Source organism: Mesocricetus auratus, unplaced genomic scaffold (genome assembly GCF_017639785.1).
Source record: "Mesocricetus auratus isolate SY011 unplaced genomic scaffold, BCM_Maur_2.0 Super-Scaffold_100006, whole genome shotgun sequence".
In the NCBI taxonomy this organism is placed as follows: Eukaryota; Metazoa; Chordata; class Mammalia; order Rodentia; family Cricetidae; genus Mesocricetus; species Mesocricetus auratus.
The window spans coordinates 16,369,464-16,393,364 of NW_024429190.1; the positions used below are offsets into that span (position 1 = coordinate 16,369,464).

General features: G+C 50.0%; 1 protein-coding gene across 3 annotated transcripts in view; it reads right to left on the reverse strand.

Annotated features, from left to right (window-relative positions):
- The window catches only part of Sorcs2 (sortilin related VPS10 domain containing receptor 2), a 366,206-nt gene that overhangs the window by 195,410 nt on the left and 146,895 nt on the right, over window positions 1–23,901 (reverse strand). For all 3 annotated transcript variants that reach the window (XM_040746982.1, XM_040746983.1, XM_040746984.1), the window contains exon 2: window positions 19,680–19,747. In XM_040746982.1, coding sequence (XP_040602916.1) covers window positions 19,680–19,747 — 68 coding nt within the window. The remainder of the gene's footprint in view (window positions 1–19,679; window positions 19,748–23,901) is intronic.

Below are 23,901 nucleotides of genomic sequence, written 5' to 3' on the forward strand. Positions count from 1 at the left end.
GGCTACAAAATCCCCTCCTCATAGCCTCCCATGGGTGCTCCTGCAGTGGAAAGCGTCCCTTGGGGTACCCACTGCCTGCCTCTTATGTGTGTACTCTTCAGTATCTCATGGCTGTGGCTGTGATATCACCAAGGTCTCAAGCCCCAGCACCAGACTTGCATGCAGCTGATGCCCAACATCTGTGATGTGCACATGAGTTCCTGTGCAGAGGTCACCATTGCACGGGTGGGGATGAGACTAGCTTGGCCTGGCTGCCCAGCAGCGTGAGTAGGTTCTCTCCTGAGGGCCACACCTGGGTTCTTAAGCAACTGTTCTGAGATGGGACATCATCCAGGAACATGGGCAGCCCTAGCCAGAATTTCTAGAGTCCTGTGTGCTGGCACTCTTGCCTGGATGGGCCTGAGCCCCACTGATCAGGCCTGAGCAAGATGAGGGAGTGGGGGGCAGTGAACAAACTGCCTACTGGGTGGTCCATGCACAGATGTAGCCTTGTGGATGAAGGTAAAAGTCAGATCCCAAAGCACAGCTTGAGATCGCCATAGTCACCACTCAAAGCTCATTCATTTCCCCAGGAACCCTGAGCCAGAGCAGAGTGGATGTCCCTCCTCTGTCCTGGCAGTGATCCTGAGGGACACTTGCTAACAGCTAGTTGTATGTGACCTCTCATGCTTTCTTGATCTGACATTTCCATAGAGACATCAGCAGTCACATAGGCCTGGCCTACCAGAGGCCAGGAGTTGGTAAGTGCCATGTCCTCTCTTCGTCTCTGAGGCCATATCACTGCTATCACCGCTTCTGATCCAGAGCTACAGTTGGGGATAGGCAGGGTGGGCCTCTCCTTATCCCTTCCTGTGACTCTCACACAACCCCCAAGCCTGGAACCAGCTGCTTCCTCAGGCCACTAATCAAATGTGTTCCCACACACCCATGCTCCACACACCTGGCAGGAACCCACAGGCCCACTGCCGACTGTGGCTGGCAGGGCGCGGGCTTCCTATGCCCAGTCACGGGGACTCCACCCAATCCACACTCTTGTTTACTCTTCCTGCACCTCATGGTTGATGGCAGAGGGACAAGAGGAGAGAGAGGAGCCCACCACTGCGGGTGACAGAAACAGCTTCCATCAGACCCACAAATTCACCTAGTGGCCAGGAATGGCAGCTCAGCAGAGGGACAAGGACCAATAGGGCAGCCTTGTATGCTGCTTGCTTCAGAAGGGACCTCACGAAGAGCAGCTGTCCTCACCACACCTGGAAGTGGTGTAGACCCTTCCCGTGATGGTGGGAAGAAGGATATTCAGGATGCAGTGACTGGAGGTGGGGACCACGGTGCCCTGATTAGGATGGGAGCAGGGGCTCTGGCAGGCTGCCCAGGTGGACAGGTGTCAGACACGTCTAGCACACAGGCCATGGGTATCTATCAGGTGCCACCACCAAGCAAAGATCTAGACAGGTAGGAACTGTGTCAGGGCCCATGGCCTCCAAATTCCTTGTAGGATCAGGGTTTGGTAAATGGCTCATTTGCTAAAAACATCCTTTGAAATGGTAGATGGGTAGCAAAAGTGGACCTGATGGAGATAGGTTCCCCCATGCCACAAGCCAGCCCAAGAGGAATGTCCTTGTGAGAACAGCGAACCACTGCCGGTCCTTCCAATGCCCTCCAGTGGGGCTGGAAACTCAGGGCTAGAGCGTGTTTATGCTGACGGCTCCATAAAGCAAGTCTAAAATCCTCTGCTGGCCAGAGCAAACATGCCTGTGGGTTGGCCTGGGCCCCTCCACCCGCTAACAAGGAAGGCCTAGGCATCTCATCCCCCACATACAGCCGGCAAGCTTTGCTGCTGCCTTCGAGGCCTCCACCAAACTGGGAGGGACTAGAAGCACTTAGGCTTCTGCCCTGGGAAGACTTAAGCCATTTATTTAGGACAGCAGGAATAGTTTTGGAAGACAAGGGAAAGTCACACTGTATCTAAACTAGTTTCTCAGGCTGGCAATCCCTAGGCCACAAGGCAAGAAAGCCGTAAGGAGGGCAGGGAGAGTGACCTTTTTTTGTAGGCAGGATTCTTTGGGATCCAGTGATCCCTACTCAGAAGGGAAGTCACTTAGGACACTGCCCAAGACCACCCAGGCAAGTCCAATGGGATTCAGGAGACTGTGGTCATTTCACGGTGATCTGGGGTCAGGGATTTGGGGGACACAGCAAGCCTGAAAACCTGCCAACTGTTAAGTTGGCAGAATGCAGTGCTGACCTCTGAAGGGATGAAGCAAGCCCAGGGAGGAGCCCACGCAGCCCTGGAATCCAGAAGCCACACCTGAACCAGTACATCTAGGTTCCCTGGTTGCCTGAGTTGGGCCTAGGGGTCGTAGAAGGTCACGGATCTATTCTGCCTCCACACAGAACAGCAAGCATGCCAGAATCCCCCGTGACCTTCTACAGAAACCTCATGGCCATGATTCTCTCAAACCCAGATTATAGCACTGGTCTCAACACATACCAGCTGGGTGACCCTCCACGGGGAAATGGGAGCCACTCACAGCGACAGTATGGCAGAAGTGCTTCCAGAATCTTTAATGCCTGCCTCTCCTGGTGCCTGTGCATGATACGGCAATGCCCCTTGCCCTGCTGACTTCTGATGAGACTCCCCTAGGGAAAGCCACGCCAGTACTGAGGTTCTGCGTGTGTTGCTGCAGGCACCCATGCTGGATGTGCGCCAGCAGAGACAGCCACTCCCGCCACCTTGGGAGACTTAAAGCAAGCCACTTGCACTTCTCATGGACTCTTCTTCCCTCAGCACAGAGGACTGTGTACATCCAGGTTCCATAGCCCTGAGATCAGGAGGCATCCAGGAAGGGCAGACAAAGGTGTGAAGTCAACGGTGGTCAGAGGACACTTCTGAGGTCAATGGGCCCACAGGCTCTGGGAAATGAGTCAGAGATAGAGCCCCATGAATCTTCCTGCCAGGGGACACCCCCTCTTCTTGGGGCTTTCTTCAGGGGGCATGGAACCAGAGACTCAGAGCCAACAGAGCGTTCTAAAGCCCAGCATCCAGAAACAACAGAGTTGCCACTTCCTAGACCAGCACCTCAGTGTCTAGCACCAGCCACTCATGCATGGATGAGGAACATAGGAGTGTTGGGGAGGGTGACAAGACAGGAGACCAGAGCTCTTGGGGGAGAGCTGGAAATGCCCCGTTTGCTCTGTGGGGCCCACCATGCCCTGTCAGGTCACTACCCACAGATCCAGAAGAGCCTATGAAATCTCAGGACTCCAAAGTCCTAAACAGCAGAGAGCCACTGCGGTCACGTGGCTGTGGAGACAGGATGAAGACAGCACCGCTAATCCATTGTATATCCAGGGGCATGGCTTGACAGCTTGAAGCTAGCCATGGCAGGGGAATTGAGTTGACACCGGCCAAAATTGCACACTGCAGGAGGGGGAGTCCCATTTGTCCAGGTCTTCTGACCCTCATGCACTCAGAAGACCCTACCGTTCCCAAGGGCCTGCCTGAGACATGAGGAGCCACAGAAAGTGCCATACCCTGAAGGAGCCATAGGATGCCCAGGCTTCCTGAGTGTTATCGCAAGCCTGGTGCTGAGTGAGGGTGAGGGCTTGGCCATCCAAACAAAATAGGCCAGGCCAGCATCTTAGATTGAAGTATCCCATTACTCTTCTTTCCACCAGTGTGTGTGCAGGGGAAGGGGAGTTAGGAGGCGGGGTTTTCTGTGCACCTGGGAAGGCTGGCACTGGACCACAGTCTATACCGGGCCAGCAGCCCTCAAAGTACAGGGGGTGGGGATGAGACCAATGGGGCCTGGGGGTGGGGAGGTGGAGGGACACATGACCGTGACAGAGAAGGCTGTTGTTCACTCAAGCCTGCCACTTAACATGCAAAGCAGATGAGCCACATACGAAGAAATAATGCCAACAATGACATTTGAAAAGGAAAATGACATTACAATAATGTCAAAATAATACAAAAATCTTAAGCATTGTATATAAATCCCAGGAGACCTCGAGAAACTCAGCAGAGAGAAAACAACACGGGTGACAGCATCTCAGGAGAGAGAGGCTTCAGGCAAGTCGACAGCTCTGGGAGGCCATTCTGCTGGAAGCTGACATGTGGAGGTTAGAGAGCTCAGAGCACAGTTGAGCTGGGACACAGATGGGGAGTGGGGGGGGCAGGGGAGGAGGGGTGACAAGAGAGAGCGGACCTGGCTTTGGATGACTAACTGGGGGCAGGAGGTTGAGGGTTCTAAGGGGTGTGTCCAAGGGTCACATGGACCTTTGAGTCAGGGGTCAGCTCCAAGCTGGGTGGGATAAATGGTTTTCCTGTTATTTGAATTTGGCCTTAGGGGCAAGATGGAAGCATGGGGACCTTGTTATGGCTAGGGCAGGTGTCCAGGTGGGAGTTGCCAGAGCTGGACAGGAAGGTCCAAGCTCCAGAACAGAGAGCCACTGGTGCAGGCTAATGACTGAGTTGTAGGACAAATGGGAGTCTGAGCATATCACAGCCCCTGACGTGACATGTGGGACCCTGTAGGAAAGTGGCTATTGCTGTGCCCCAGCGATGATGGGAATTCTGAGCACCAATAGATAAGGACTTCTATGGGTCCCAAAGTCAGTCCACAGGGCTCCCTTCCTTGCACATGGGTGAGGAGGTCAAAGAGCATACCAAGGACAGGAAGGTCAGGACATAGTAGTTGTCTCCACAGAGGTGATGGGGATGTGGTGACAGGAAATGATGGCAGAAGTTCTGGATCACTTGGGGGCTATGACTGTGGCTGTCACTTGCTACCCCCAGCACCTAGTAGAGAGCAATGCTGGACCTGTCACTTTGGAGGTACACACCACCATATAGAGAGATCCACAAGAGTTGGAAACCTGGTCCCTCTGCCCCATCGCTAAGGAACAAGTGTTTCCCAAAGAATGATAAAGTGATGTCAGAACTATCTGAAGCCAGGTACTGGCCTATCCATTCTACACCCATTAAAGCAGACCCCAAACCAAGGTCACACACTCATCCCCAGTCCACAGACATGGCCACGGAAACAACTAGCAGCTTTCCCAAGGCCATACAAGAAGTACAGGCAGGACTTGAACTCAGATCTTCAATCTGAGAGCCTGTTCTCCGGCTGCCTGGAGGAGACGGAGGAGCTGTGGATGGACTCTCTGAAACATGGATGGATACGCTGGAGAGGTGGTACGGGTCAGGGGAGACAGTTCCCTCTGATCCCACAACGGCCCTGCTTTCCACAGGCCTCCAGCCAGCAGTCCCACTGGGGGCCTAAGCAGAACTTTAAATCAAACGCAGCATGGGTGAGGAAAGCGCTGAGCAGCGGAGCCTGCGTGTGTAAGAGAACCAGGAACAGGGCCAGAGCAGACTCCTCCACAGAGGGAAACAAAGCCAAACAGAAGTGATGGCGGCCATCTGCTGGCGCAACATTTCAAAGCTCAGGTAGCCCCTTGCTGTCGTCAGAATGGTGGGCACAGAGACAGCAAGTGGCTCAGTGCCAAGCCTGTGAACTACTTAAGCTCCATGTGCCATCACACATACCACACAGGCCTGGCAGGTGGTGAGTTCTAAATTCTAACACCCTCCCTGGGGTGTCATTGCTGTGAGTTTAGCTGGTGAGCGGGCTCTAAGTTGCAAGCAATGGGTTTGGCAGAGCGAGGAGAGGGTGTGGGGTTGGGTCTACAGAAGACCAGAGCCACTGTCCAAGGCCACTCTTGAACACCTGCCTCCTGTGACCTATGGCACCTGCTTCTGGTGGGGCAGGGGAGAAACTTCTCAAATTTCTCCAGGTCCTCCAGATGCCCACTGGCCTGCTTCATCAACAAGACCAGAGCCTGAGGCACTTTTTCTAGGCTGGTCATGTGTATTGGGGCCTGTGCTTAGCCAGACCTGGTCATCAGAGCTCTGAAGAGAAGGGGACAGCTGCTGTGGCCCTGTGAAGATTGGAATGGTAGGCACTGAAGAAGAAATTTCCCAGTGTTCTACAGTCAGTCCATGGACTGCCTGCTTTGCATATGTGTCTGCCTACCTGAATGTGCACAGTGCTACTATGGCCCACTGTAGGTAGAAGCACTATGGTTCTACCAGGCCTGGCCAGGCTCTCACAGTAAGTCCATTCCCGGGTGCACTATGTTTTTGACCCTCCCCTGCATTAGAACACACATATGACCAAGGCTGAGCCAAGAGGGCAGGGCATTCCATGAACTGTCCTTGTGTTCTGAACTCCTCTGCCTGAGACAGGCACAGATTGGATGCCTTAGGCCTAGTCAGGAGTAGGAAGTATGTAGAGCCACAATGTGGAAGAAACCTGGGTCCTTGTCATGCTTAGAGGAGAGCTGTCAAGCAACACTAACTGGCAACTCCTCTAGTGTTCTTTACATGAACAAAACATAACACCATTGACTAAGTATAGGGCACATGAGCCAGTCAAAGATGGCACTGAAGGGAAGTCAGATGGGTGAGTCCTGAGTTGTTTACAAAAAAAAAGTTTATTGGTTGCCTAAATTGAACCAGATGAGGTCACTGCATGATAATACTCGGGTTTACTAGGTAAAGCATAGGGTCCTAGGCCTTGATAGGCTGACCATGTCCATCCCCCATCCTCCCCACTTCGCCCCACCCCTGCTTGCGGGGGTCTTTTTGCTTTAAAAGATGCTTGCTGTGGGACTAGACTCCCTGCTGCATCTGATTGTCTGATTCTGGGAGACCGAGGAACAGGAGCAGCTCACTTATCCTTCCTCGGACCCAGCTAGGCCTTCAATGGTTGGGCTAAGACCCTGCAGCTAAGCCTCCAGATTACTGGTTTACAGTTACCTGGACTAGAGGCAGCAAGCCACCTCTGAGTCTAGCTTCTATTCTGCCACTATCTACTTCACCTTCCAGTATTGGTCAGGCACCTGGGATGGTGCAGACATCCTTTAACTGAAGAACTTAACACTCTAAGTTCTAGCAAGCCCTTCCTCAGTAGAGTTCAAAGACAAACGTCTTTGGATGGGAGCACTTCCCTGGGAGAGATCCACCAGTGCCCTCCAAGAAATTCACACATCTTGGGAAACAATACTAGAAGCGGAGAGAGCAGTGGCCAAATCTCCAATAGAAACTGAGTCAGGTAAGGCCCAGCCATCCTTGGTCCAGACTCAATAGGGGGCCTCCTACTATGGGTATCAGAGGCCACCCAGGCCTTAGCTCTCTAACAATGCTCAGAGTTGGACCTTCAATGCCCATAGGCAGCTGGTCCCCATAAGGGAACCCTGATTAGTAGAAAAACCGCCCCAGGATTGAGCCCTAGCTCCTTTCTCTGCCATCCAGACCCTACCACACTATCCCTGGGCCCCAGGACAGTCTTGGAAGTCTAGAAACAAGTTTTCACCTCCGTGTACCTGTTGTTCTTAACACACCAGCACTGTTGGCCAAAGTGGCTCCAGTTAGTTCCCTCCTGGTGTGAAATCCATTTGCAATGGTTCTCTATTGGTAAACAAACCCTTATTTGAACTCAGGCTTTCCTTCTCTGGGAGTTACTTTAACTATAAAACATGCAGAAGTGATGCTGTGCAAGTTCTGAACCTTCATCCTTCCACCTTCCTGATCCCTGGTCTAGGGCTGTGTGTGAGCCCAGGCTAACCTGATGGAGGATGAGGGTTATCTCTATCATCCCACGCAGCAGCAAGCTCAGTGCTGAAGGCAGCAGGCTGATGACAAAGCTAAGGCATGATGGCTAATATCCATTTTCACCTCAACAGGATCTAGAATCACCAAGAGACACAATTCCACGCACATCTGTGAGGCAATTTTCAGGGAGATTTAACTAAAAGGGAAGACCCACACTGAATACGGGTGACCATTCTATGAACTGGGGTGCTGGACGTGGTGAAGAAGGAGAACGGGAGTCAAGCACCAGCATTCCTCTCTGGCTCTTCCCCTCTCTCTGCTTCCTGTCTGTGGATGCAATGGGACCACCCTCTTCATGCTCCTGTCACAGCTTCTCCACCGTGAGGGACTGTACCCTCAAGCTATGACACAATTCCTTCCTTAAGTTGCTTTGGTCCAGCATTTTGTCACAGCATTAAGAAAAGTCACTAATGAAGGTGCTCGGGCTCAGAAGCCACTGTCCTCAAACAGGGTTTGCAGAACCACGAATATGACTGAGCCCCACCCTGCCAAGCCTTCCGTCAGCCAGGAGACAGCCACACCAGGAGGGAGGCAGGGCCTGCAGTTAACCTTCTTGTCTAAAGGGCTCTTCAGTTTCCTGATTTCCCAGTAGCACCAACAGCAACCTCAACAAACCTGCCACATGCTCAGATACATCAGAATCCCAGCACCCCGAACCCCGGCACGCAAAAGAGAATATCCACTCTCAGGCACCTATTCCAAACAGACTCCGGGATGCAGAGCAACGTGTGCGGGGATGGATGCCGGCACTCCTTACATTTCACATCTTCATCTTAGTGAAAATTGAAAATGATTCACGTCTAAACCCGAGAAGTTAGTTAAATAAATAATACCTTCTTTGGATCAGGGTGTATTATACAGCCATTAAAAATAGCGGCTGTGAAAACACTCGGCACATAAGAGAATGTTTAATACATAATTCCTTTGGGATTCAACATTTATAAATCATGTATATATTTGCATCTTTAAAAGCCTGGAAAGAATATTCATCTCAGATATTAATAGTTTTAATCTCATGGGGTGGGACTAACACAGGGATTGCTTTTACACCTCATCTTTTTTATAGTTTCCATAAGTTTTGTGATGATTATGAGTTATATTTAGCAGGAATTTTTTGATGGAGAATTTTCTAGAGAGAAATCTGTCAACACCCAGCCCAAGGACCTCCTAAACGATTATAGTCTTATCCAGTGTCCTGTGTAAAGGAGCAGAGAGGCCTGGGTGCTGAGAGCCAGAGGGACACCTTGTGGGTGTTGTTTAGCTCAGCAAGACCCCAGATTCACTTCGTCTCTGAGATTCTGAGAGAGCAGAGAACACAGGAAGACCAGGTGCAGAGGACCACAACACAGGGAACATGTGACAGACTGTTGCTCCCGTCCTGGGAGATCTGGAGGAGGCACCTGACCAATCAGTGGGATATGAGATTGGGAAGGGTTTCTGGGGGAGAAACAGAGGCTTCAGGGAGACCCTCAACCCAGGTGCAGGCAATGACAACTCCAGAGGGAAAGTCTCAATGTCCAAGGAGGTTCAGGCTCAACTCAGGCCTGAGGCTCAGACCACCAGGACCTCTCCATCAGTACTGTCTTATTTTCTCAAAAGAGCATCCAAGATAGTCACTGTCACTGAGACCTAAAAGGAGGTGGGGCTCAAATGCCTGGGACAATTGCCATCACAGTAGGTGAGACGCCAAGGCCTGTGCAAACAACTAGGAAAGCAACTCTAGGCAAACACGGTCTGCCGAGGCATGCTTTTGATCTACAGGCCAGCTTCTCCTGGGAGCTCTTTCAGTACATGGGATGGCCACACCACAGGGTGATCATCCAGGATGACCATTTCAGTCCACCAAAGCTAGGTCAAATTTTGGGATTCTGGAGGGTGATGGATGAAAGACAGGCAGCCTGAAGGCCAGGGTGAAGTCGGTGAAAAGGAGTGTCAGTTCAGGTCCTACAGGCCCAACCGGAAGAGGACAGTACAATGCTGCCATTACCCTCCAGGGCCAGTGCTGCTCACAGCATCTCTCAGTGATGTAGTTTAAGTTAACTGAAGAATTGGTGGCTGCATAGACTTGACAGAAGTTTGCAGAGGGCCATAAGGGAGGATGAGGAGGAACTGGGCTGGGCATTATACAGGCAGGGCTATCCTGGGAAAGAAGACCATCTTCTTCCAGGAAGCCTTTCATAATGACCACTTTCTCTAGTAAAGTGGCATGTTTAGAGCTTCCCTGCTCCTCTAAGTCTGACGTCAGTGAGGACTGTATCATGGTGTCATGGGTGGTTTCCTCATCTACAGACTCTACACTTGGAGTCTTGGGTGCCACTTATGGTTTACTCTAACTAAAAGTCTAAATGAAAGGATGACAGATGAATGGATGGGTGGGTGGCAGGGTGGATGATAGATGGATTCATGGATAGATGGATAGTTGCATGTATGTATGATGAATGAAAATGAATAGATTAGAATAATGCTAGGATGGATAGATGGATGGTGGTGGATGAAGGAGGAGGGGAATGTATGATGGGTGGATGGATGCTGAACAGATTGGTAGATATTGGGTGATGAATAAGTAAGTGGGTAGATGGATAGATGAAATATGTATGTTTAGGAAAATGCATGGCTGTATGGATGATAAATGGAAAATGTTGACAAGATTAGATTGATGATGTGTGGGTAGATGGATAGATGATGGAGGATGTAAGATGAATGGATGATGAATGGAATGGACGATGGTTGAATGGATGGTAGATGGACTGGTAGATGTTGGAAGACGAATGGACAAGTGGGTAGATGGAAAGGTGGAGTAACCATACATAAGTTGATGGATGGTTGGATGGGTGATAGATGGACAATGATAGATTAACAATGGGTGGGTGGGTGGCAAATTAATGAATGATGGGTGAAATGGATGGTGGTAATAGGTAGATGATGATGGAGGGATAGGTGGATATTTGATGATAATGGGTGGGTGAACGGATAGATGAATGGATGATGAATGAGTGAATGGACAGGAGAGTCGATAAGAGAGTAAATAATGGATTGATAGTCACTTCCTTGTTGCTGTGAAAAAATATCCTTACAAATGCAACTTAATTGAAAAAGGGTATATTTTGGGTTACAGTTCCAGAGGGAGTCCATAAAGGGAAGACTTTGCAGCAGGCAGGGAAGGAATGGTGGCAGCGGCAAGATGCTGTTTGGTCACACTGAATTGACATACAGGAAGCAGAGAATTACCAGGAAATGGGGACAAGTGCTTAAACATGCAAGTCAATGGGGATATTTGACATTCAAACCATAGTAGATGGATGGTTGAGTGAGTGGACGGTTAGATAGATGAATGGAGAATGGTGGATGAACTAATAGTTTGGTAGAAAGATGTGTGAATGATACACAAATGGATGGATGGATGGATGGATGGATGGATGGATGGATGGATGGATGGGTGGATGGGTGGATGGGTGGGTGGGTGGATGGGTGGGTGGGTGGATGGATGGATGGGGAGCTGTGTGGAAGAATAAGTGAGGAAATGGATGGGTGAATGGATATGAAGGGGTGGAGAGAGGATAGAGGGGAGATTAACAGATAGATAAGAGGGAAGGAGAACCAGGTAGAGGCAGACCATAGATGGAAGAAAGAGGAGGGAGGGAGGAAGACAGGGAAGGAGGGAGGATAGATAAATAGATGGATGGATGGATGGATGGATGGATGGATGGATGGATGGATGGATGGATGGATAAGAGGTTGTGGGAGATGGGGAACATAGAAGGCTATCCTTAAATTTTCATAAATTCTCAGTCACTCAAATCTTATGCCTGGTTGGTCTGTCCCTCACAGCACAACCCAGTCTGGATGCCAGTTCAATTTCCTAAGTATTGGGATTACAGGTGTGTACCAGGCTCACAAACTGCTGCTTCCTGCCACATGATCATTTATTGACTAGGCTCAAAAGCTTCCAAGTCAAGGTCTCTCTTGAGACCCCTATGTGCCCAGAGGCTTGTTTTACCCAGCTCTCTGTATGCACATGAGAAGCCATGTGCTGAGGTCACTAGGGAACAGAAGGGATCTCTGAACCCTAAACAATTCCTGAATGTCATAGATAACTGTTATAGATACCATCTTTGTGTCAACAGCTGTCTTTGGGGTAGAAGCCATGCGTGTAATGGCTGTTGGATAGGGGTCTGGATTGAACCACTGGGATCCTTGCACAGGAAGCCCCTGAGATCACCAGGAGGGACAGGGATTCAACAAAGATCAAAGCCAACTTCTGTGTGCATGTACATAGGCATGCCAAAGCCTGGCACACAGGGTGCTGAAACATCTAACACCAGCCCAACCCTGCAAGACTGGTGCCCTCCAGATGCCACCAACATAACAATGACAAGACAAAACATTCTTAAGAGAGAGTGCCTTTGTAGGCATTGGAAAGAGCAGAGGCTGATGCATGGTGGTGGGGCATGCCTTTAATCCCAGCACTCGGGAGGCAGAGGCAGGTGGATCTCTGTGAATTCCACACCAGCCTGGTCTACAAAAGCTAGTTCCAGGACAGCCTCCAAAGCCACAGAGAAACCCTGTCTAAAAAAAGGACTCCAGGAGCCAGGGATGAGGGGACAAACCACACTTAGAGGAGATAGATCTTGACATTTGGGGGCCTGGAAATGGCTTGGACCCCCCTCATGAAGAGGACAGGGCTAGGAAAGAGTCAAGCAACTTAACAGAAGCAGAGGGGTGCTAAGTAGCTAAGTCACAGAGAGGAGGCATTTCTGTAACCATGGGAGGGTACATGCTACCTTAGGAGAACACTGAGTCACAGCCCTGTAGCCTTTGAGTAAAAACACAAAGTCAGATGATATCAAAGTATGGAGGAGTTAGCCATTCCACTGACAAGCTGGCAAGATAAAGAGAGAAGAAACCTGGCTTGCCCTGCACCCTGCCCAATGCCTGCCTTGAGGGGCGGCCCTGGAGCTCACCATGGCTCTCTGACTTGCTGCTGCCCTGACTGGAATAGCAAATGCCCTAGGAACCAAAATCACAGTCCCATGATAGAGAATGCACACATCAGAGAGGATCTATGTGCAATATGGGGAAATTACCAGAACAAAGTTGAGAACATAAATCAAATGCCCAAAGCAGGAGAATGCCACTCATATCAATTTTTAAAACAAGCTCAGTGGTTAGGCATTTGATTACAGAGAGACACACATATTGTCTTGAACCGATATAAATTGTGATTTATGTGCTGTTGCATGTGTTTAGATTTTTGCTTTAGAGATAAGCGGTAAAGCAAACTGGAATGGCCCACCCCAAGCTCAAGATGGAGATAGCATCCAGGTAGACAGCGGAGAGGAGAAGGGGGTGTGCAGAGGGAAAGGGTGGGCTTTACTGGAATCCATTGTTTACTTCAGTGTGAGCTCTCACGTAGAGAGGAAACGATGGGCAGCTACGTAATGGCAGAGCTGGTGACTCTCTGCTGTGGTGAAAATGGCGCCCTAATTCCACTCCCTACCTGTGGTAGTGTGCCTGCTCCCTGACACCAGGACCACAGGACATCAGGCTAAGTACAGTAGATGCAGGCTAGGAGGAAATGATGGGGCATTTAAACGTGCACTAGCCCACCACTGCCATCGGTCCCCAGGCTGGTGTTTTACTGCATTCTGCACTTTGCTCTATATGTCAAAGATTCCATAATTAAAGAGAAGCCAAAAGAAAGGGAATACTCTCCACCCCCAACACAAAGGACAGATTCCAACCAAGTCATCTGGAGCAGAAACCTGGATCATTTCACGCCCGAGCTGCAGAGGCTGCTCCTGGCCCCTTTGGCAGGCACCAAGGTCAAATGTACCTGTGGGATGCCACAGAGGTGGCTCTGGTACAGAGCCTTTAGGTTGTGAAAGTGTGCCCCTAATTCAAACTCACCTTGCCCAACAGCCACCCTCAATGTAGATCCTGGAGGCTGAAACCCAGGATGGAGGGCAGGAGTGGAAAGGTAGACCATGGTCAGCTTTCTCCTAGCTCAGAATGTGCCCTGCCTCCTTTCCCTGCTTGCCAGCATCAGAGAGAACTCAGTGCTCTTGGCTTCTCCTATAGTGACCTCATAATCATAAAGAATCCTCAGGGTCCCGGCAGTGGTTTCTTAAAAACACACTGTCACTGCCACTCACCGACTCATCCACATTCGTGCATCCCTTATCTGTCTGCCCATCTATCCACTCATCAGCCTTCATGCCCAGCTATCATTTTATCCAGCTGGCCACATACACACATCTACACACTATCTATCCACCACCTCCCATTCATTAGTCCACCCATCTGTCCATTCACCCATGCATTCAGGCCAGTGCTTGGTTATGGCATCCTGTGGTCAACCATACAGACTTGACAAGTCTCCATGCTCAATCAGCTTGCATTCTAGTAATGGCAGAAGCAATGTAAGCAAGAACACAGAAGTTTCGGTGAGAGATGTGGTTGTATACATTGAGTTGGGCAGGGCAGCTCCTTAGGGGAAAACTGAGCTGAACTGAATGACGATAGAGTCAGAACTGAGGGACAATGCTAAGTGCAAGCCAGACAGCAGGCAGCACACACATACAGACACCTAGGGGGACACAGTCCAGCTTGAGCAGATTCTACCAGTGGACTGTTTAGCACTGTAGACTCATGGGTGGCCCAGAACCACCAGGCATGTTGTCCCATGGACAGGCAGCATAAGTATTTCCTAGAGCTTGTTAGAATGCCACCTAAGATCCCGCCTCGGACCCTGACATCCATCTGCATTTCCTCTAGATCCTGAGTCCTGGCCAGGGAAGCGAGGCTAGTTTCTCTACACCAGGCACATTCACTGGAGTAAACAGCGCCCCCAGGTGGCCAATATTAGTTCTTGAAGAGTCTGAAGGATATGAGTCCCACATGTAAAGAACACACTTGCAGGGTGCTTCATGGAAAACACAGCTGTGTGGGAGGCCATTAGGAAAGCAAGCTTTAAAAGACTGGGGACAATGGTGATGGGAAGGCTGAAAACAGGACCCCCAGGCACAGCACTGTGCAGACCTCCTGAGAGGCTAGTCTTCAGTGGGCTTCAGGGGACAGAATTGTCCATAGGGTTGTCTCAGCTTTAACACTCAGAACCCAGAGTCCTGAGACCCATTCAGTTCCAGGAGTCACTCACCATACTGAGTGGTGATGGGGTGGGGTCCTGAAGCACCGGGCAGGCCTAGCAGCTCTCTCCCAGAGGGCACTCACAGAGCACGTTGCTGTGAATTTCTCTTTCCCTTCGCTTCTCTTTATCTCACAAACCCACAGCTCTATTATGGAAGTGAATGCAAATATCATACAGAGACTCCAGAGACCAGGAGCACCCAAGTCCCCCACTTCCCTGTGGTGACTCCAGCTCTGCCTGCCAACCCTGACACCTGGGCTCCAGGGGTTTAGGCAGAGGGTTGGGATGGGCAGGTGTGAGCCACAAGGTAGAACCGAGTCTATCAGCAGCAACAGACAGTTTTTCAAGTGCCTCGGTCTTTCTGGGAAAGGGTGGGTGGCAGTACAGTGGCCAGCTGGGAGGGAAGCAGGGATTTAGCTGTGGATGAAGAGGGACAAGACAGTGTGCACACACATACATATGTACCTGAACACATGTGCACACACATACATACACACCTGCACAGTGTGTACCCACATACACATGCACCTGCACAGTGTGTACCCACATACATACGTACCTGCACTGTGTACCCACATACATACACACCTGCACAGTGTGTACCCACATACATATGTACCTGCACAGTGTGTACCCACATACACATGCACCTGCACAGTGTGTACCCACATACATATGCACCTGCACAGTGTGTACCCACATACACATGCACCTGCACAGTGTGTACACACATACACATGCACCTGCACAGTGTGCACACACATACATATGCACCTGCACAGTGTGTACCCACATACATATGCACCTGCACAGTGTGTACCCACATACACATGCACCTGCACAGTGTGTACCCACATACATATGCACCTGCACAGTGTGTACCCACATACATACGCACCTGCACAGTGTGTACCCACATACACACGCACCTGCACAGTGTGTACCCACATACACATGCACCTGCACAGTGTGTACCCACATACACATGCACCTGCACAGTGTACCCACATACATACGCACCTGCACAGTGTACCCACATACATACGCACCTGCACAGTGTGTACCCACATACACATGCACCTGCACAGTGTGCACACACATACACATGTACCTGCACAGTGTGTACACACATACACATGCACCTGCACAGTGTGTACCCACATACACATGCACCTGCACAGTGTGTAACCACATACACATGCACCTGCACAGTGTGTACCCACATACACATGCACCTGCACAGTGTGTACCCACATACACATGCACCTGCACAGTGTGTACCCACATACATATGCACCTGAACACACGTGCACACACATACATATGCACCTGAACACACGTGCACACACATACATATGCACCTGAACACATGTGCACACACATATATATGTGCCTGCACACATGTTCATCCACATACATATGAACACACACAGAAGAGGTAAGGACTCAGTGACTCAGCCACCAGGGCCTGGCAGGGACATAATGGGCCTTCATAGTCTTCAGAGGAAGCTCTGGGCTGTGACACCATGGTTTGAACCTTTGACCTCCAAGATTATGAAAGTCCATGACTGTTGTTTTAAGTGTCCCAGTGTGGTCAATTGTTCCAGTAGTAGCACAGTAGCCAGTGTGCCCAGAGTTTTAAGGATGGACAGTATACCAACTCTGGCTTGGGTGAGGAGGCGTTAGCCAGGCCTGTGAGCCCAGGGAAGGAGACAGATGACTTCAATTACTAGGTGCCAGCCAACATGTCCTAAGGTAGGAATGTCTCTCCCAAACCATTGTACTGTTCTAAGGCCCCAAGACTTTCAGAGGATGCAGACAGAGGTGCTGATGATGGGTCAAGGAAGCCATGAGGGAGATGCGGCTGACGCGAGGTCCATTAAACACAGAACAATTAAAAATGCATTCAGCTTCGATTTCCCAGAGCCATTTCCAGAATGTAAATATCAGACCTGCCATTAAAAATGTATTTATTGTGATTACACAGGAGAATTCTTGGGAGGCTCAGTGTGCATTCAATAAGTGTGCCTTTAATAACCCGATTTAATACATGTTCCCCAGACACTGGCACCTGAACCATCTAGTCCACGGGCCTCAAATGTAGACAGCGGGTAGTCAGCACCCAGTAAAGGACCCGCGGGCATGCTATCAGCCTCTCAGTGTTCCTTGCTCTGTCCCATTGTGGGAACAAGATAAGAGCAGAAGACACTCCAATGAGAAAATGTAATCAGAATAGCTTCTCACCAGGAACCAAGTGGATGCTGGGATACTGACAAACCGGCAAAGTTTAGATAAATTGTCAGACTGGTGCTGTGAGTACTGGACCCTCCCTGGATGGGAGCTCAAAGTCAGAATCAGCTCAAAGGCCCATAAGCAGCCGGAAAAGTAATGGCTGTGCAGGCTTCCAGAACAGTGTGCAAAATAGAAGCCTGGTTACGAGCAAAAGAGAAAGGAATGCAAACCTTCAGCTCAAGTCTCCTTAGACTGTTAAGTCTGTGCAAGCACATCAGCACAAAAAAAAGCATAATATAAACATAGAAAGTCACTGCACCAGCAGAGGAGATGGGGAAGTTTCTGGAAATGACTAGTGCTTCTGAATGCATTTTTAATCAAGCCGAGAAAACGTCTGGGTGGAAAGACAGTGATGAGGAAGGAAGGGGAAATTAAAATCTGTTGCTTTGCTTTGGGGAAAATCCAAATTCAGACAACATACCGTCCTAGGGATGTTTTGTAAGCCACTTCCGTCATTCCGTCTCACCACCTCTCCTCCATTTCACCCCTCTCAGATTAAAAAAAACTGAGGCTCTGTGAAGGAAGTTTGCTTGGCCCACAGCTCTAAAGGGGTGGTTAGCCCTCTGGGTTTCCCCATCTGTTTCTGAAGAATTTGGAGCCTGTCACTCAGGAGTCCTGACCTCAGGTAGCCTTCTCTGTCCTCCACACCCCGTGAGGTCCCAAAGTAAGTAGGACCTAAACCTTGGCACGTGCCTTGCAGAAGCCCAACTGCCCCAGGAAAGCAGCTCACTATCCAAACACCAAACACTGTTCCAGAGACTTCCACTTCCTGTCCCTTTAGCCAAGTTGAGAGTGGAGGAAGCCAGCATTCTGGAAATCTCTAGGGAAGGTATCCGAGGGGTTGGGGAACAGAACAGCCCAATTGCTAGAGTCCAAAGTCTGGGATTTTTGTTTAATGTACAAGAAGAATAAAGACTACCTCCATCCATATGGCAATGAAAGGAGACACTCCACCGGGCAGGACAGTGCCCTCCCCAGGTGACACCCCTGAGCCAGACTTCTAGAGCGAGTCCCCAGAGAAGCTAATGCTGCTAGAATTTTTATGTTCCCTCATCTATGCAGGTTTTATTATGTGTATAATGTGGACACCTGGGCTATGGTGCGCATGTGGGAAGTCAGAGGACAGCTTGAGAAGTTCTACTTCTACTACATGGTTCCAGGGATTGAGCTCAAGTTGTCAGGCTTGGTGGCAAACGCCTTTATCCACTGAGTCACCTCATGGGCTCCACCACTGGAATTTAAGGCCTAATTTATTCTGCAGCAGTATTCCCCCTCCTCAAGAACCAGAGCAGCAAGATACATTGAGAGCATCAGGGTTCCACGAGGAGAGTTTACCCTCCACACAGGAATTTGGCCCATTCCTGACCGCTTTTCCCAGCATTGCAGGAACAGATTTGTGTGTGAGGAAGTGAATTCCTAGCTGAGGGAGCTGGCCCAGAAAGGCTGGGGAGGCATGACAAAAACTCAAGGGGTTTTTAGTACCACAGTGACCTGGTCAGTTGGCCCTAGGTAACACTGCCATCACAAAAAAAACAAACAAAAAAACCAACAATTCCAGGCACCATCGGAGCATATTCTGAACACACCACAGAGATATGTCAAGTGGGATGCCAAATCTTTCTGATGTAAGCAAAGCCAAAATCCCATGGCAGGCAGTGCAAGCGGCTCTTCCTGCAAACCATTCTGATGAGGCTGGTGCAGGGACGCAGGCCTGGCTCCCAGCACTCTGCAGACAGAGGCAGGAAATTGCATGATGAGTTTCCAGGCTAGTCTGGGATACAGAATGAGACCCTATCTCAAACGAACAAATGGTCCCAACTGGCAGGTATTTTTCAAACTCAAATTAAAATGAATTAATCACTACTGGAAAAACACACAGAGAAAGCAAAACAATCCCACACCAAGAGTGACTAGAGTAGTAAAATTCCTGTGGGAGGAAAGATGCCCACCCGAAGCCCAGAGAGGTCCTCATGCTTTGAGCAGAACTGTCGGTGATAATGGCCAAAATGGTCTCTGCAGCCTCCTCCTCCCTCCTCCCCTCTCAGACATCAAAGACGGTCTGATGTCCTTGGGCCCAATTCATGTTTCACATATAAAGAGATATCCCGCCTGGGTGGGTTATTTATTTACAGTTCTTTGGCTAAGCCGGAAAGAAAGCAAACTACCCCGACAATGAGGCCAGCCTGAGCTTTGGGGGGCTCGGGAGCTGCCTATGGAGTCCAGAGCAGAGCCAGGGATATTGTGCAGTGACCTGGATTCATGCTGCCAGCCTCCTCCTCCAGGGAGCAGGCAAAAAGAGCCAGGAGAAAACAACAGACAGAAAAGAGCGAGGAAAGAAGCCTTCCAAACAGTTGTCCATCTGCCAGAGCCCTTTGTCCCCCTGATGAAGCTCCTAATCCGCTTTCAACATCTCCATTATGTCTTTCTAGCCACTGAAAATTGGTGGGGCCCATAAGTGGGCCGGAGCTGCTGGAGCCCTGGTGGGACTCCAGCCTTAGCCAGGAGACTGGGAGACGATGACACACATGTATAGGAAGAGAAAAGCCCATCAGGCTGACTTACCGCCACAGAGAACTTTCCAGAACCTTCCCCATGTCTGCATGGTAGTACTTTGTCAGGATCAAGATGACCTGTGGTATCAACAGAAAGGGAAATGTGGACATCAGCTGGTTTCCAGGTTCTGAGACAGGAAGACACTTCCCATCCCAATGCTTAGGATGCCTCAAAACCCACTGCCTGATGGCCATGCATCGTAAGACTGAGACACAGCCTTGCTTCTGCTTTGGAAACTTCCTTCTTCTCTTTAGAATGACTCTGGAGACATCCCATCTCAGCTGCCACTCTCTGGGAATCATTAAACGCAGCCTCAGGCAAGCCCAAACTGTGGCCAAATACTCAGCAAGGCTGTGGTCACAGTATGCACACCGTGATGATCAGCACTGTCAGCTGGACAGGATCTAGAATCACCTAGGAGACTCTCCTGACAGGTCTGTGATGGCTTTTCTAGACTGGGTTCATTGAGGTGGGACGACCATGAGGTGGGTGGTACCATGCCATGGGCTGGGCCCTGGATTAGGTGAAAAGGAGAGGGTGAGCTGAGCTCAGCATCTGTCTCTCTGCTTCCTTGCTGTGGATGCAATGCCACCAACTGCCTCGTGTCCCTGCTGCCAAGTCTTGCCCACCGTGATGAACTGTACCCTCAAACTGCGAGCTGAACACACCCTTCCTCTGTTACAATTCTTTTGTGGGGTATTTTGTCACAGCAACAAAGAAAATAAAGCAAAACAGGCCCCGAGTGTATTCGTCAAGCCTTTGAAGGCAGGGCTATATGTGCATCAATGCGCCAATGCAGCCCCTGCAACCCATAGATGGCTGCCTGATGTGGCTGACCTAGAGAGAAGCCAGCCCCTGAGGCTGTGCTGTCATTCCTTGTCCTGGACTGCAGAGTGATGACAGGGGTTGGGAGGGGAGGGTGACAGCCCAGAGGGGTCTATAAATCACCAGCTGACACTTTTATTTGTTAAACTATTCAACACACAGGGGGCCCATGACAAAGCAGCCAAGAAAATACAACTACTCAGAGAATGGAAATAAATGTGTTCCAAACACCCGGGTGATCTTCAAAACCCATGCATATAAGACAAAGAATGAAAGAGAGGAAGGGAGGAAGGGAGGGACAGAAGGAGGAAGGAAGGAAGGAAGGAAGGAAATTCAGGGGGAGACAGATTGATTGGCAATTACTCTGCTAGTGGCTGGATTCTCACGTACATCAAACTCCATTTCATTCACTGCCAGTCCATATTACCAACACCTAACAGTCCCGTTGTCATGGGAACCCTGGGAGGTGAACCTGGGCACTCTTGGTTCTGGTAGAAGTCCTTAGACTGCTTACTTTGGAGTTACCACACTGGCCACGTCCACCCCTCTGCCCCTCCCTCATCAGGAGCAGAACTTTCCAGGCATGGGTCCCAAGAGGATGACTGATCAGGTATCTGTTTTTCCCTGATGATTAGAGCGGGGAAATAGAAAGAGAGGGTGTCAGTGAGCTGGGGCAGCTTATAGCCAAGAGGCAGCGATGATTAAAGAGAAAAGTAGAGCCTTGTCAAGAAGGCAAGATTGGTTCTACCCCTGAACAAAGAGATGTCTTCCCATCAGCGCATGGCCTGCCCAGTCAGAGATGATCCTCCAAATACAGAAGAGGTAGGCAGAGTGACAGGGCCTCGCTGGGCAGGAGACAAGTGCGGTCTTAACCTATTGATTTATATTTCATATAGTCTGCTATCCCAGGGGGCTTCTGAGGAACTGGGGTGTGACAGCTGGAAGGGACTTCAAAGTCAGTTTTACCCACTTGCTCAGGATAAAATCATCACCTTGACCTGGTCCATGGCCCAGGCCACCAGGTGGGGCTCACCCTCCATTCTGGGACCAGGTCCTTGGAGGCTCAGAAGCTGAGAGGTGGGCAGTCTCCCCATGACTCAGGTTCTATTGCTATGGATAGTTCCAATCATCCCTCCTGGGGTCAGTCTCCACTCATGACTATGCCTCATGCCATGCCAGGTCAGCCTGGCATTTGTATACAGCTCTGCCCTGTGTGTAAGTGCCTTGCCTGGCACCCTCCGCCCTTACATTACCTGTGGTGATTTGAATGAGAGTTCCTCCATAGGCTCATATATATTGAATGTTTGGTCCCCTGTTAGGGGACTATTTGGGAAAGATTAAGAGATGTGGCACTGCTGGAGGAGGTGTGGCATTGGGGGTAGGCTTTGAGGTTTCCAAAGTCCATTCATTGCACACTGTCTGTCTAAGCAGCCAACCTGTAGATCGGATGTAAGTCTCAGGCATTGCTCCAGAGTCATGTCTACCTGCCTGCAGTTAGACTCCTCACCATGATGATTATGGACTCATCCTCTGAAACTGCAAGCAAGCCCCCAATTAAATGTTTCCTTTTATAACTTGCCTTGGTCATGGTGTCTCTTCCAGCAATAGAACAGTAAATAAGATACTACTCCATTAGCCTCCAGACCTCTGTCTACACCATACCACCTCTAAGAAGGTTTCCAGACCTCTGTCTACACCATACCACCTCTAAGAAGGTTTCCAGACCCCCTACACTAGGTTCAGCTCCTTAAGCTCTGTCCTCTGTGTAAATGTGATCACTGGACAAGTACTGGGCATGGTGCACACCATGTAAAAAAACATGCTACTAGATCCTAAATTTAAAAAAATCAATACAATGATGCCAGACAGGGGTCTTAACTGACTGCGTACTCACAACTCATCCCAATTTCCATGAAGAGGACATGCCATTCAGTCCTTGTTTTGGAGGGCTGAGTCGCTGCGCCACCATCCCCTTAACTCCCAGGGGAAGTTTGGGCTTCCAATTTAGAGGCCTGGGATCATCTTGCTAGGGACTGCAACAAGGAGACTACTTAGATGATCTGGGACTGGGAAAGCCAGACAGAAAGGAAGTCACCACCTAAGATCCACCCTATCCCATGTCCCCAGTTTCCTGATCTGTGGCGACAAAACTGGAGAAGACCCATAGCCATAGCCACAGGCATGGCTATACCCTGACAAGGATGTAACCACGTTGCAGGGCTCACTAAACCTTTCACATACACAGCCCCCAAGAAGGCCTAATCGGTATCCCTGTCCCTCAGATGGAGAAAACAAAACACAGAGTCCAAATGCCTTGCCAAACCATACATGCTATGGGCCAAACTGGGTCTCAGTCCCGACTCTTCTCAAGCAAATACAGGCTCCTCCATGTCGGGCCAGAAACAGTTTCAGTAGCTTCTATCAGATGTGGTTTCAAGGACCTCAGAATTGTGACACACCCGTCAGGGGTCCTGGCTACAACTGAAACCTCCCAGAAGCCGTCTACAGCATGGGTGGAGTCCCCACAGCTGTGGGCACTTTGATCTGCACAGAAAGGAAGCAGGAATGTTGAAGCTCTCTTGACAGAGCCTGTCCACACCCCTGGCCCTCAGGAACCCTGCCCAGATGGCAGGAACTGCCAAGCTGGAAATAAGAGTAGCTCCTTGATGGAGCAATAGTCACTAGTTACCTTTATTGCCACCCTGCATTTCATCTCACTTCTGATCTTTGGGTCTTAGAAATTGGCTCCGTTTTTCTGGTTATCTCAAGGATGTCGGGTAACTATTTTGCTGACCATGCAGAGGCCATCTGACCTGGACTGACACATCACAGGAGAGGCCATTACAACCGTTCCCTTTTAGTGCTGAGGAGACTGACATACCGAACTAAGAAATCCACCTGACATCATACACATACCCATATCATGCCCAAACCCAGGCTCACTTCATCACTGCCCCCAACCCTGGTGACCTCACCTTCCCAGTGCAGGTCATAAAGATTCTGGTGGTCCTCCAAGGCACTGAAAGCTAGCCATGACATCCAGTTATGGAGTCTCTGAGACCACCAGACTGGGAGCCCCATGAAGAATAGGACCTGGCCAGCATTGCTGTTGAGGGATAAACCCAAGTCAGATATTAAGCCCTTTGAACCTGTTCCGCACCTTCAATGTAGAACGCATTCCTGAATAACCTGACACTCACGCTCTGGGATTTGCAAAGTGACTGCCATGAGTCAAGGAGTACTCTGAGACCTTCCTCTCACTCCACCAGCATCGGCTTGCCAGGCCAGCTATTCTCAGGTTGCTGCAGGGGGAGCCCCAGAACATCAGTGCTCAGGGGAGGGTCTCAGTGTCTCGAGACACTTAGACCTTAAGAACCACTCTAAACTTGGCTGTCACCTTTCTGCT